The sequence below is a fragment of the Antechinus flavipes genome, chromosome 6 (genome assembly GCF_016432865.1).
Source record: "Antechinus flavipes isolate AdamAnt ecotype Samford, QLD, Australia chromosome 6, AdamAnt_v2, whole genome shotgun sequence".
Taxonomy (NCBI): domain Eukaryota; kingdom Metazoa; phylum Chordata; class Mammalia; order Dasyuromorphia; family Dasyuridae; genus Antechinus; species Antechinus flavipes.
Genome location: NC_067403.1, coordinates 133,460,547 through 133,473,116, shown reverse-complemented (window position 1 = coordinate 133,473,116; position 12,570 = coordinate 133,460,547). Strand labels below are relative to the sequence as shown.

Below are 12,570 nucleotides of genomic sequence, written 5' to 3'. Positions count from 1 at the left end.
TGGGTCAGAAACCATTAATAAAACAATAGATAGATCTCTAGAAGCAAAGCAAAGTTTATTTACATTCTCAAGAACGGGCATCCCACCCATCGAGCAGACAATCGAAGGGAGGAGGCCCTGTAGGGGGTAGGGTCGGCGCTTTTAATCCCTAAAGCAAATTCCCCCTCACACCACTGACCTCATCCTTATTGGCTGAAGATCTTATATTCTAAACGAGGGAACTATCCAAGAACTTGAACTTGACCAACAAGTACATAGTTGCCCATATTTGGCTGAAATAGGGAAGATAACAAGAAGGGGACTCAAGTATGCCCTTAGGGGGCTAACAGGGAGAGAATAGCAGGAAGAGACTTTGAGTATGTCCTTAAGATAGCAGGGAGGAGACACTTTAAGTATGCCCTTGACTTAAAGTCCTTCAGGCCTACTCAAACTTTGAAATAGATGAAGCCTTACTCGATTTTCACAACTGTCTTGAAAGATCTCATTTTATCTCGTTCACCTTTTTATCCCAGGACAATCCCAATACCTCAGGGGCCCGTAAGCTGGGTTGGCAGTGCTGAGATACTTTGCACTCCCTTTGACCCCTTCCACTCCTCCCCCATAAGAGTGGGGAAAGTGGGGGGAAGGCTCAGGGTCTTTGCTTATTGAAGAACCAACTCTTTTTAAAGAAAGGCAGCACAGTTAAAAGATTTCTAAGAGCTTAAATTGCATTCTTATCTTGACTAGATATCAAGGCCTCCAGCCTATCCTGACTTCTTAGTCCACACCCTTTAATACCAATCCCAGGAGAAATTAGCTTTCCTGGAAATTAAGAGTGAAAGGGCTAAACTCTAGGCTACTTAACGCTTTTTACTATTGACAAATAATCTTTTTTTCCCAGCATTTTCTCCTACTTCTCCTTGTTAGATAGGCCATCAGCATTTTTACAGGCAGCCCACAGAAGGGACCTGATGGATTTCCTGCTGTCGCCATCTTCACCCTAGATGACACCCTGGTTTTAACCTGCTCATGAGATCTGGGCTTCAATCTTTGGACTCTCAACTGCCCTTCAGTCTGGAGAACATGGGACAACTGACTAGGAATGACTGACTGTGACACACATCCCTTAGATGCCCTGCTGCCATCCCCAAACCCCACACCTCATGCCTCACCTCCTGGCATGAACCCCAAATCTCTACGACCCTTGCCAGCTCGAAGCAGTTAAGAGGAGATCAGTGCCCCTTTTCCCACATGCCTTTGGAGGTGACTGCTTAAGGAGAGGATGAAGAGTGGACCCCCGAACTTAGAAAATCTTAGAAGGAGAAAATCCTCAATTCTGTCTCAATTTTGCCCCATGTCTTTTTCCTTAAATGAATTTAAGTTCCAACTACTTGAGGGGGAAATGATGTGGGAAAAATTCCTTTCTAGATTCCCACCTTCTCCTAGTTAATAATGTAAATTACCCTTTAACTCACAAATCCTGGTCCCTTTGAATTCCAATAGAAGATCTGACCTGTCCCAGCCCCACCCGGATTTGAGCCAACTTTGGGGCTACACCCAAAAGCCCCTTGAGCTAAATCTCCCATTATAAAAGGGAGAACTGGGACCCCTCTTTGCAGAGATTCCAAACATGCTAGCTAAGTGAGGACCCTCTGTCCACTGGACCCTCTGTCTGGTGCCCTCCTTATCTCTATCTTCACCTATCTCCTTACTTCCAAACCCCATAATACTTTATCAATCTAGCTCTCGGGCTAATAAATGCTTTCATTGGGCGCCACCCCATTTACCACCGTATCCTTGCACCGAATCCAAGGGGGTTGCAGGGCATCTTTGATTCCCTGTACCCCAAACCTGCCACTAGACCTCAACAGGAGGAGACTGAATTAATGGGTAAGAGGGGTTAGCTTTCTGTTATCCTCTGATTTTAATGTTGATTAAAGTACACAGATTGCTTGGGGTGTCAGAAGACATGTGGACAGATTTTCCTATCACAGCATAATGTTTGTGGTTTGGGGTAAGTCACTCTTTGCTTGTTTCCTTATGTGTAAAAAAAGAGGTTGTTAAGTCAACTAGATGGCTTCTAAGTGCCTCCCAGCTCTAAACCTTGGATGTACTTTGAATTTCAACTCTCACTCTAATAATAAAGAAACTAAGGCCTATAGGGCATAAATGTTCTTGTCCAAAGTCACCCAGGAAGTAAATCTTCACATTCCAGACCATTATCTCTTCCTTCTTCCTTACCATACTAAATCCTGCACTAAGTAGGAGAACTTTAGACCCTTCTAGCTTTCAGCCTTTGTGGACACAGTTATATGAGGGTGAGAAGAGAAAATAAAGTTGTATTTTCTTTCTTTCTTTCTTTTTGCTAAGGTAATTGAGGTTAAGTGACTTGCCTGAGGTCACACAGCTAGGAAGTGTTAAGTGTCTGAGGCCAGATTTGAACTCAGGTCCTCCTGACTTTAGGGCTGAACCACCTAGCTGCCCCTAAAGTTGTATTTCCAATGATTTATTTTTTTCATGAGGGGAAAAAAAAAAAAGGCAGCTAGGTGGTCCAATGGATAGAGTGCCTGGCCTTGGAGCCTATAAGACCTGAATTCAAATTCAGTCTCAGATACTAACAAGCTTTGTGATCTTGAGCAAAAGACTTATATGCCTCAATTTTCTCATCTGTAAAATAAAGATAATAATAGTGCTAAGGTTGGGAAGGGGACCCCAAAAGTTTGGGGTCACAGACTGGTATTGAGAGGTGTCTCAAAAGAATTTGCACCCATCTCCTTAGCCAAGGAGCAAAGTTTATTGTAATTGCAACACTATTATAAGCAGATTGAATTCTAAGAGAATTCAGCAGAGAAATAGAATCAAGGATACACATTTATCCAGCTTTCTATCATTGACATACTAATTCTACAGTTCAGGAGTGGCCTTCTGTAGAGGGCTGAAACTCTTGAGTTCATGCACTGAGGTACTGAACAACTGAGCACTTAAGGCGAATTGCCAATTGGACAATACTCTATAAGCATATACTTGGAAAATGGCTCTTCCCACTATCCTGTGCTGGCTCGATAATTGGTGTATACAGAGAATTGTAGGAGGGACTAAGGGAAGGACTAAGACTAGCCAGGGTTACTTTGGCGGTAGATGAGAAAGAAGGAAGGTCGTGGAGATTCTGCTTCCATCCAATTCAATCCTACCTCTAAAGACCAAGAATAAAGACGGAGGACTTTTGCTTATCCTGATTCCGGCTGATTCTAAGGTATCCAGGGTGCTAACTCGGTCTTCACAGTCTTCGGGAATTTGGTTATCACTGAAAAGATTATCACTATCTTCAAGAGTTTGGTCCCTGGGACTATCCTGAGACCAGAAGCTATCTGACAGTCAACAATGAATTGAGGAGTGATCTATTCAGAATCAGATAGATTGTTGCTCTTAGATTGGGAGTTTGGCAGACTCCAAAGCCAGAAAATTTAGGATTACTGACTTATTGTTAGAACAGAAGCTTCCCTAAAATCAGGGAACCACAAAATTATATTACATAAATAGCACCTACCTCTCAGAATTGTTGTGAGCATCAAATGAGTTATTTTTTTTGGGGGGAGAAATTCTCATTGTTTAAACTGTTTATGTCTGAATATGTGGAACACATGTACAGATAACAATCCATTCTGTCCTCATTACTATGGTGTGCAGTTAGGAAATGTAATCCTGGAAACTAAGCTGACCCTTCTAGTAATAAGTGATTCTAGCTTGACCTTAAAGTTATATAGGAGTAATTTATTCATTACAAGGAACCATTGTCAAGAATGAGCCAAATTGGGTGCAGGTTTGCCAAATTTTTCTTTAAAAGTATTTTATTCTATTATTGTTCGGTAAGAAATGACCAACAGGATGATTTCAGAAAGGCCTGGAGAGACTTACATGAACTGATGCTGAGTGAAACGAGCAGGGCCAGGAGATCATTATATATTTCAACAACAATACTATATGATGATCAATTCTGATGGACCTTCAGCAATGAGATGCACCAAATTAGTTCCAATGGAGCAGTAATGAACTGAACCAGCTACGCCCAGCGAATGAACTCTGGGAGATGACCAAGAACCATTACATTGGATTCCCAATCCCTATATTTTTGCCTGTCTGCATTTTGGATTTCCTTCATAGGCTAATTGTATAGTATTTCAGAGTCCGATTCTTTTTGTAAAGCAAAATAACGGTTTGGTCGTGTATACTTATTGTGTATCTAATTTATACTTTAATATATTTAAGATCTACTGGTCTTCCCTGCCATCTAGGGGAGGAGGTGGGGAGAAGGAGGAGAAAAATTGGAGCAAAAGGTTTGGCAATCGTCAATACTGTAAAATTACCCATACATATAATTTGTAAATAAAAAGCTATTAAAGAAAAAAAAGAAAAGAAAAACATTTGCATTATAATTACAATAAACTTTTCCCCTTGACTTGAAAAAAAAATTTTATTCTCTTTTGCTATTTTAAGGCTTTGTATTTCCCTTATAGAACAAAAACCCAGAAGATTTTGTATATTCATGAGTTATGATAATTGATCTGGAATGTTTGGTATATTTTCTTGCTTCATGTTGAAAAAATACTTAGGAATTATGTTCTTTTTTAAAAACAAGTGTGTTAAAAATTAAATTACTCATTAAAAAAATAAACGCCAGAAGTGTATGGAGGTAAACCATCAAATCTAACTTGGGAGTATAATGGAAGGCCTTTGAAGATACAGAGTATCTGGCTGGGCTGGGTATCCTGATCTTCACTATTTTTCTTTTAGAATAAAGGGAAAACTAGCCCCAAGCAATTACCAATTATTTTCTTCATGTTTCAATGGAATACTATGTAGAATTCATTAACCCTAAAACACAGGCCTGGACAGAGGCTGTTTTCACCTTGGCCTCCCAGTGAAAAAAGAACACAATCAGCTCCTTAATAAATGCTTGTTGACTTCACTTATGGGCCATCCACTGGATCACTTCTTTGGTCTCTTTATAGGCAAATCTGAAAGGGTTGGGGAATGGATTGGTGTCCTTTCCTTTTCTAAGCCAAATGTCTAAGGTCAAACTATATCATTTCATCTTTCTCAGCTGGTACTACTGAAAGAGATTTCCACCTAGAGTGTTGGTTTGGGCTAGAGAATGGTGCCTTGACAAGAGGGGTTGTTTGACTCGACAATTCTTCCCTTCTAAAGGAAGGAGGCTCACCGTTTTAAAATTAACGAAGATGTGCTCCATGTCTCCTTTCTTCATTTCTCTTCCTCGGTCCCTAGTTAGGTAGGCTTCTGTTCTCCAAACCTTCGCTTTTTTCTCTTCTCTCTGGTTCCGGTGCCTCTGTGCCCTCTCCACCAGTGCACCCCCCAACTCTTTTTTTCTGCTTCCCAGTCCTACCCAAATGGACACTGACATTTACGCAATCAGTAGCTCTGGTTGAGGGGGAGGGGCAATCCCTTGACCTTTCTCGATGCGCTTTGTGGAACTGCTGTTTTTTCCGACGTGGGCAGAAGGCGGAGGCTGCCGGAGCCGTCCCTTCCAATCGAAATTGAAAGCACGAGATTGGGGTTTGGGGAGACTAGGGAGTTTTTGGTCGGCGGGAAGAAAACCGGGTTATGCTTGAGCTTGTAGCAACTTGGAGAGGGAAAAAAGACCACACCCTCCCCTTTAATCTGCCTTTACACGCAGGAGGCGGAGGCTGGGGCGGGCGCTTAGCGCTGGGATTCCACCAGCGCTGCGGTGCAGGGGTGCCGCCTTAGTTCCGAGCCGTGGAGGGGAGGGGAGTCCGTCCGCGGCGCCGACCGCGAGAGCTGTAGCTTCGCATACAGTTGTGACCCTCCCGGGGGGTTCCCCACTCTCGTACCAGCAAAATGCTGCTGGCTGGCCGGTGGCTACTACCTCGCTCGTCCCGGGCGCCCTCGGCGTCCGCTGCCGTCCAGGTAAGGCGAGCTTGCCGCGCGTTCGGAAAAGTTTTGCCTTTGCGGAACTTTGCTACTTGTTTGGTCAGAGCGGGAAGCGTCCGGGGCGGAGACGGAAGGAGGGATCTGTCTGCTAGTGGGACTGCAGCAGCAGCCAGTAGGCTGGCATCATCCTGGTCCGAGTGGGCTCATTTGTGCCTGGGAGGTGGGGATGCTGAGGATAGAACTCGGGATCCCGCATCTAGTATCAGACTTCTAGGCAAGCCTCTTTTTTTTTTTTTTTTTAAACAAATGAAGAAACTGAAACCGGGAGAAGAGCGTGGGGTCCTAGGCTTAAAGTGCCAGACCTAGAAGGGATCATTTACTGATGAGGAAATTCAGATCAATAAGTCAATAAACATTTATTAAGCGCCAGACACTGGAATTATAGTTCAAAAATTCACCCCAGTTTGTGTAGCATTGTTTGCATGTTGCCTTCACCATTAGACTGTGAACAGGGGGCTGAGTTTGTTTTTTCTTGTTTTGCTTTGCTTCATAAATCCCTATCTAGTTGATTGGTCAATTGACAGATTGGCCAGATTGTCCTAGTTCAGACCATAGAATTATGATTCTATGATCAGGATCTGGAAGGAACCACCAGAGGCCCCCTAGTCCAAACCCTTCGTTTTATTTAAAAAATAAAAAAAAAAAAAAAAAAAAAAAAAGGAAAGTCCCCGGGTCCAGAGAGTGATTTGTTTTCACTCACTTGTACGAGTTCTCACAGGCGGTGGCTGAATTCAGGTTCAAATTCCGAGGTCGATTGCTCCTAAATTGCTTCCTGGTAGTTCTTGTGGTAGAGATCTAAGTATTCTTCCCCCCAAGCCCTTCCCCATAAGCAAATAAAACTGACAGAGCCATCCCCTAAACCTGCAAGAAAATAAGGGAGGGAATTCGCTTCCGCGCCAGTTAGGCATCCACCTGAGTGGATGTGGGATTGGGAATCTGTTGTTACCCTGTGATCAAGTGAAACAGAAAGGTTAATGGACTGACTTTGGCAGAAGGCAGTGCCGAATGCTTTTCGATGGTATGTCGGGAGAGGGGAATTGTACTTTGAATCCGGATTCTCAGAAAACACGGCCAGTTCCCTTTTCAAAGGGAGAAGGAACGATTCCTTTGGTTTTGTAATGCTGGACCATGATGGGTGGATGAATCATCTTCCTTAAGTCGGATGAGTTAGTTTGACACCTCTGTTTTACAGTCAGTTCAGAAATGGTACTTGGAGAGGAAATGGGAAAAAAAAGGGGGCAGGGTGGGGTGAAGTAGGGGAGCTTGTGGCTTTAAAAAACAAAACGGTAGTAAGAAAGTATAGCATAAGTAATGAAAATTGCAATAGAGTTTGGCTGAAGCCAAGGATCCTAAAGTCTTGTTAGAGACAACTTGAAGACACACCCTAAAGGCAGATCAGATTTCTTTTGCTCTTAAAAGATAAATAAAATAAAATAAAACTCAAGATCCTTTCTTCTTTTTAAAGATCAGATTAATTTGGAGATTTCAGCTGTGTACAAAATAGTGGCAACCACAATTTGTTTAAGAACTGGTTGAGAAGAGAACAGTTTTGATTCAATTTCTCTGTTTTCACTTTATAATTCCTTTCACCTTGCTGCAGAGTTCTCAATAGTGTAGGGAATCCATTAATATTGTACTTCTTGTGAACTGATTCAACCATTCTGGAGAGCAATTTGAAACTATGCCAAAGGGCTATCCAATTGTGCATACCCTTTGAGCTAGCAGTGTTTCTACTGGGTTTGCATCCCAAAAAAGATCATAAAGGAATGAAAGGGATCCACCCACATGTGCAAAAATTTTTGTGGCAGCCCTTTTTGTCGTGATAACTTGATAACTGAGTGCATGCCCATCAGTTAATGGCTGAATAAGTTAGGACATATGAATGTTATGGAATGTTGTTATGCTAGAAGAAGCGACCAGCAGGATGATTTCAGAGAGACCTAGAAAGACTTACATGAACTGATGCTTAGTGAAGTGAGCAGAATAGATCATTGTACAGGGCAACAAGATTATATGATGATCAATTCGGATGGACATGGCTCTTTTCAACAGTGAGATGATTAAGACCAGTTCCAATGGTTTTGTGATGAAGAGAGCCATCTGCACCCAGAGAGAGAATTATGGGAACTGAATGTGGCTCACAACATAGTATTTTCACTCTTTGTTGTTGTTTTCTTGCATTTTATTTTCTTTCTCATTTTTTCTTTTTGATCTGATTTTTGTGCAGCACGGTAATTGTGTAATGTGCAATTTGTGGAAGAATTGCACATGTTTAACATACGTTGAATTACATCTAGGGGAGGGGGTGGGGGATAGGGAGGGAAAAAATTTGGAGTACAACGTTCTGCAAGAATGAATGTTGAAAATTATCCATGTACTTTTTGAAAATAGAAAAAGCTTTAATAAAAAAATAAAATAAAGAGAAAAAAAAAAGACTATTTCTTGAACATTACCGCCCCCCCCCCATTCCCCGCCATCACATATAGTAAAACAATTCTCTCAGTTTTCTTGGAAGCCCTCAATGGACTTGGGACACTTTACAATGCTTATGTGTATTACCTCTTTTGAAATACTCTCTTTACCTCATTCTTTAAGTCTGTTGGTCTCCTGTGTTCTAGAGATATAGAATACTTATTAAATACTTATTAAGCACCTACTATGTGCAAGGTACTGTGTGATAGCTTCCGGGCATGAAATTGAAAAGTTAGTTTTTAAGCTTCTCAGGTGAGCCTGAAATTGAGTAGCAGAGACAAGATAGAGAAAATTGAATTTGAATGTTTCATAGAGATGCAAAATTCTCTGTACGGCTGATGCTGTTTCTCCTCCATGTGTGAATCTAAGAAAGCATTAGTTCCTTCCCTGTTTCTATTTCCATTATGGTTTTAAATTTGAATTGAATCCATCTCCTCTCTAAAGTGAACTAAGTGGTACTTCTTTTCCCCACAATCTGTCAAGAACCTCAGTGGTGACTGATACTGAGAAGCACTAAGAAAAGAAAGGCAAGCCTCTATGATAGACATTAGGGGGTTCTTTACATGGAGCTCAGGGAAACCAAATCACAGTTTCTTAACTGATGTGAAACTCTAGTCTTTTGCTCTCATTTTACAGGTGAGGAAACAGGCCTGAAGAGGAGTTGCTCAAGATTACATAGGGTATAGACCATCTAGGTGGAGCAGTAGATGGAATAATTGGCCTGGGATCAGAAGATTCCTCTTCATGAATTCCAATCTATTCCCACATACATACTATGTGACCCTGAGCAAATCACTTAATCCTGTTCGCCTCAGTTCCTTTATATGTAAACTGAGTTGGAGAGAGAAATAGCAAATCACTCCAATATTTTTGCCAAGAAAACCCCAAATGACACCACAGAGAATTAGACACGACTTAACTGTAATATTATTTAGTAGAATACCTGGCACATAATAAAATACTTATTTGCTTCTCCTGCTCCCCATGATTATCTCTCTACAGAGGTTAAAAAATGGCAGATTTTTTTCTGAGATCTTTTGAAAGGTCTGGCTTCTTCTCAAAACTCTTAAGAATACCAGCCTTCCAGGTCTTGCTCCAGTGACATAGGATGAAGAACTGTGATGAAGTGTTTGAAGCCATTGAAGTTGAAAACTATTACCCCATTATGTTTTCTCTCCATAAGTAGTCTTTGACATAGTCCCCTAACATATATTAACTTAGGGAGAAAAAGCAAGAACATTTGAATTTGACAATTCATAAGTCATTGATTTAGAAAGACCAAGTCCTTTGGTGTGTCTTAGAAGGCTTTCTCTTTTGTGTTGGCATCTTCTAACATTTGAATATATTTTTTAGGAAAGTAGAATGATTTGGGGTAGCTAGTTGGTGCTGTGGATAGAGCACCAGTCCTGAAGTCAGTTCAAATTTGGCCTCAGACACTTAATACTTTCTAGCTGTGTGATCTTGGGCAAGTCACTTACCCCCAATTACCTCAACAAAAAAACAAAAATTATGTGAAAGTAGAATGACTTGTAGAAAATATTCTCATTTTAGGGATATGAACAAGTAGTTTTCAGATGGAGTTAAAAGTTATCTGTAGATATATAGATGAAGAAATGCTCTGGATCACTATTGATTGGAGAAATGCAAATTGATTCTGAGGTGTTGCATCATATTTATCAAACAGAGATGGAGGATGATAAGTATTGAAGGGGATGTGGGAAAACTGGGAAACTAATGCATTGTTGGTGGAGTTGTGAACTGCTGCAACCATTCTGGAAAGCAATTTGGAGCTGTGTCCAAAGGGCTTTGAAATTGTGCATACCTTTGATTCAGCATTGCCACTGCTGGGTCTTGAAAGAGATCATAAAAAAGGGAACCACATGTACAAAGATATTTGTAGCAGCTCTTTTTATGGTGGCAAGGAGTTGGAGATTGGGAGGATGTCCATCAAGTGAAAATTGGCTGAATAAGTTATGGTATATGATTGTGATTGAATGCTGTTGTTCAATGGAAAATGATGAGTGGGTGAATGTCAGAGAAATCTGGGAAGACTTATATGAACTGATGCTGACTGAGGTGGGTCGGGAATAGCAAGGGGTATGTATCATACATAGAAACAGCAAGATCATATGATGACCAACTATGATAGACTTAGCTCTTTTCAGTAGTGCAGCGATCCAGGACAGTTCCAATAGAATTGTAATGGAAAATGCCATCCACATCCAGAGAGAATTATGGAGATTGAATGCAGATTGAAGTGTCCTATTTTCCCTTTTTTTTCTTTCTCTTGATATTTTCTCTTTTGTCCTGAGTTTTCTTTCATAATGTGACTAATAACATGATTGCACATGTATAACCTATAGCAGGTTGCTTGCTTTTTTGGGGAGGGGAAGAGAGGGAGAAAAAATTGGAACTCAAAATCTTACAAAAATGAATATCGAAAACTATTTTTACTTGTAATTGGGAAAAATATGATTAAGTTAAAAAAAAAAGTTCCTATTTTTTTTTCTTACATTGGTTGTGCAGACTATAATAAGTTCCTTGAGTTTTTGCCATTTTATCTCTGTCATTTAGCATAGTTCCTGGAATACAGTAGGTTCCTAATAAAATGCATGCTGATTGATTGATTGATTGATTGACTGACTGACTGAATGGCAAAGTTTTGTAGGTATAAATAAATAATTTGTCAGCACAGCCCTAATGTAGCAGAAGAGGGCCGGAGGAAGAGGGGAAAGAAGAGACAACTAACTACAAAGGAACCTCGAGGTCACTTAAATAAGAAGTACCCCACTGTATTGGTGGACCTCAGTAGTGTTCATGGATATTTCTTATAACAGCATCTCTTCATGTCCGCATTCTAGCTTAGCTGTTGTCAGGACAGTCAGTGACTCCTGCTGATGCTGGTGGGACTCCAGCCTTGAGTAATTACTATGCTTGCTGAATAATGTTTATGTTAAAACCCCTTGCTTAATTGTGTATTTCTTAATTGTAACTCCCTGCTTTTTTGGACCAAAAAACCTTTGATAGGTGTTGATGTTCTGACATAAAAATTGAGCTCTTTCAAGCAGTCTTTAAAATTTGAAAAATTTGCTTATAGCTTAAATATGGAGTTTAGCCTTTTGTAACTAAACTTGATTTGTAAACTAAACAAATCACAATTTGTTAATTTTGTTTGTTTTTTTTTACAACTCTTGCGTTTAATAATTGTCATTCTTGTGACTCATTGTCATCTGCTTCCTAAATTTTAATTTTGTGCAGTTTATTTTATTAAGCACATTTTGATTTACAGAAAAGAAACTATTACTCAAAAATAGCAATCGTAGACCTAAGAAAGTCTTTGTCCTTGTTTGGGTCAACAGTCTTATAAACATCAAATTTGTAAGTGACACAGCTGGGGAGGCTAGCTAATACTTTGGATGCTAAAGTTAGGCTTCGGAAAGATTTTTGACAATCTGGAATGATAGGCCAAACTAAGAAGATGAAATTGACTGGAGATACATAAGAATTAAAAAAACTCATTTGTGCTTGTATAGAATGTAAGAAACCCAGCTTGGCGCAAATTCATGTGAAAAAGGTTTAAGAGATTTAGTTGACTGAAAGTACCCATCAATGTTGGAGGAGATATGGGAAAACTGGGACACTGATACATTGTAGGTGGAGTTGTGAACTGCTCCAGCCATTCTGGAGAGCAATTTGATCTATCAGTGTCAATACTGATTCTGTATCCCAAAAAGAACATAAAAGAGGGAAAAGAATTCAGCTGTGCAAAAATGTTTGTCACAGCTCTTTTTGTGATGGCCCAGAACTGGAAATTGAGTAGATGCCTATCAGTTGGGGAATGGCTAAACAAGTGATGAGCTGCTTGATTTTAGAAAACCCAGAAAGACTTGATATGAAATGATGCTGAATGAAGTGAGCAGAACCAGGAGAACCTTGTACAGTAATGATGAGATTTAGAGTGGTCTAGATTCCTGGTGGTGTAGAGGTTAGTGGCTATAAGAGAGTTATTAAGAATCCCCTTTAAATCGGCCACAGATTTTAGGAGTTAAAGAATTCACTCATTCCCGAATATTTGTTGCAAAATGAAAGTTTATTGTTAGATAGAAATCAGTTTACTCAGAGACTGACTTCTATAGTGGCAAATCTATGGAA

The 12,570-nt window shown here is 40.3% G+C and overlaps 1 protein-coding gene across 2 annotated transcripts in view; it reads left to right on the top strand.

Annotated features, from left to right (window-relative positions):
- The first annotated feature begins 5,752 nt into the window (after positions 1–5,752).
- The window catches only part of MCUB (mitochondrial calcium uniporter dominant negative subunit beta), an 88,006-nt gene continuing 81,188 nt past the window's right edge, over positions 5,753–12,570 (top strand). For both annotated transcript variants that reach the window (XM_051967400.1, XM_051967398.1), the window contains exon 1: positions 5,753–5,922. In XM_051967400.1, the coding sequence (XP_051823360.1) occupies positions 5,854–5,922 (69 nt within the window). In that variant the 5' untranslated portion in view covers positions 5,753–5,853. The remainder of the gene's footprint in view (positions 5,923–12,570) is intronic.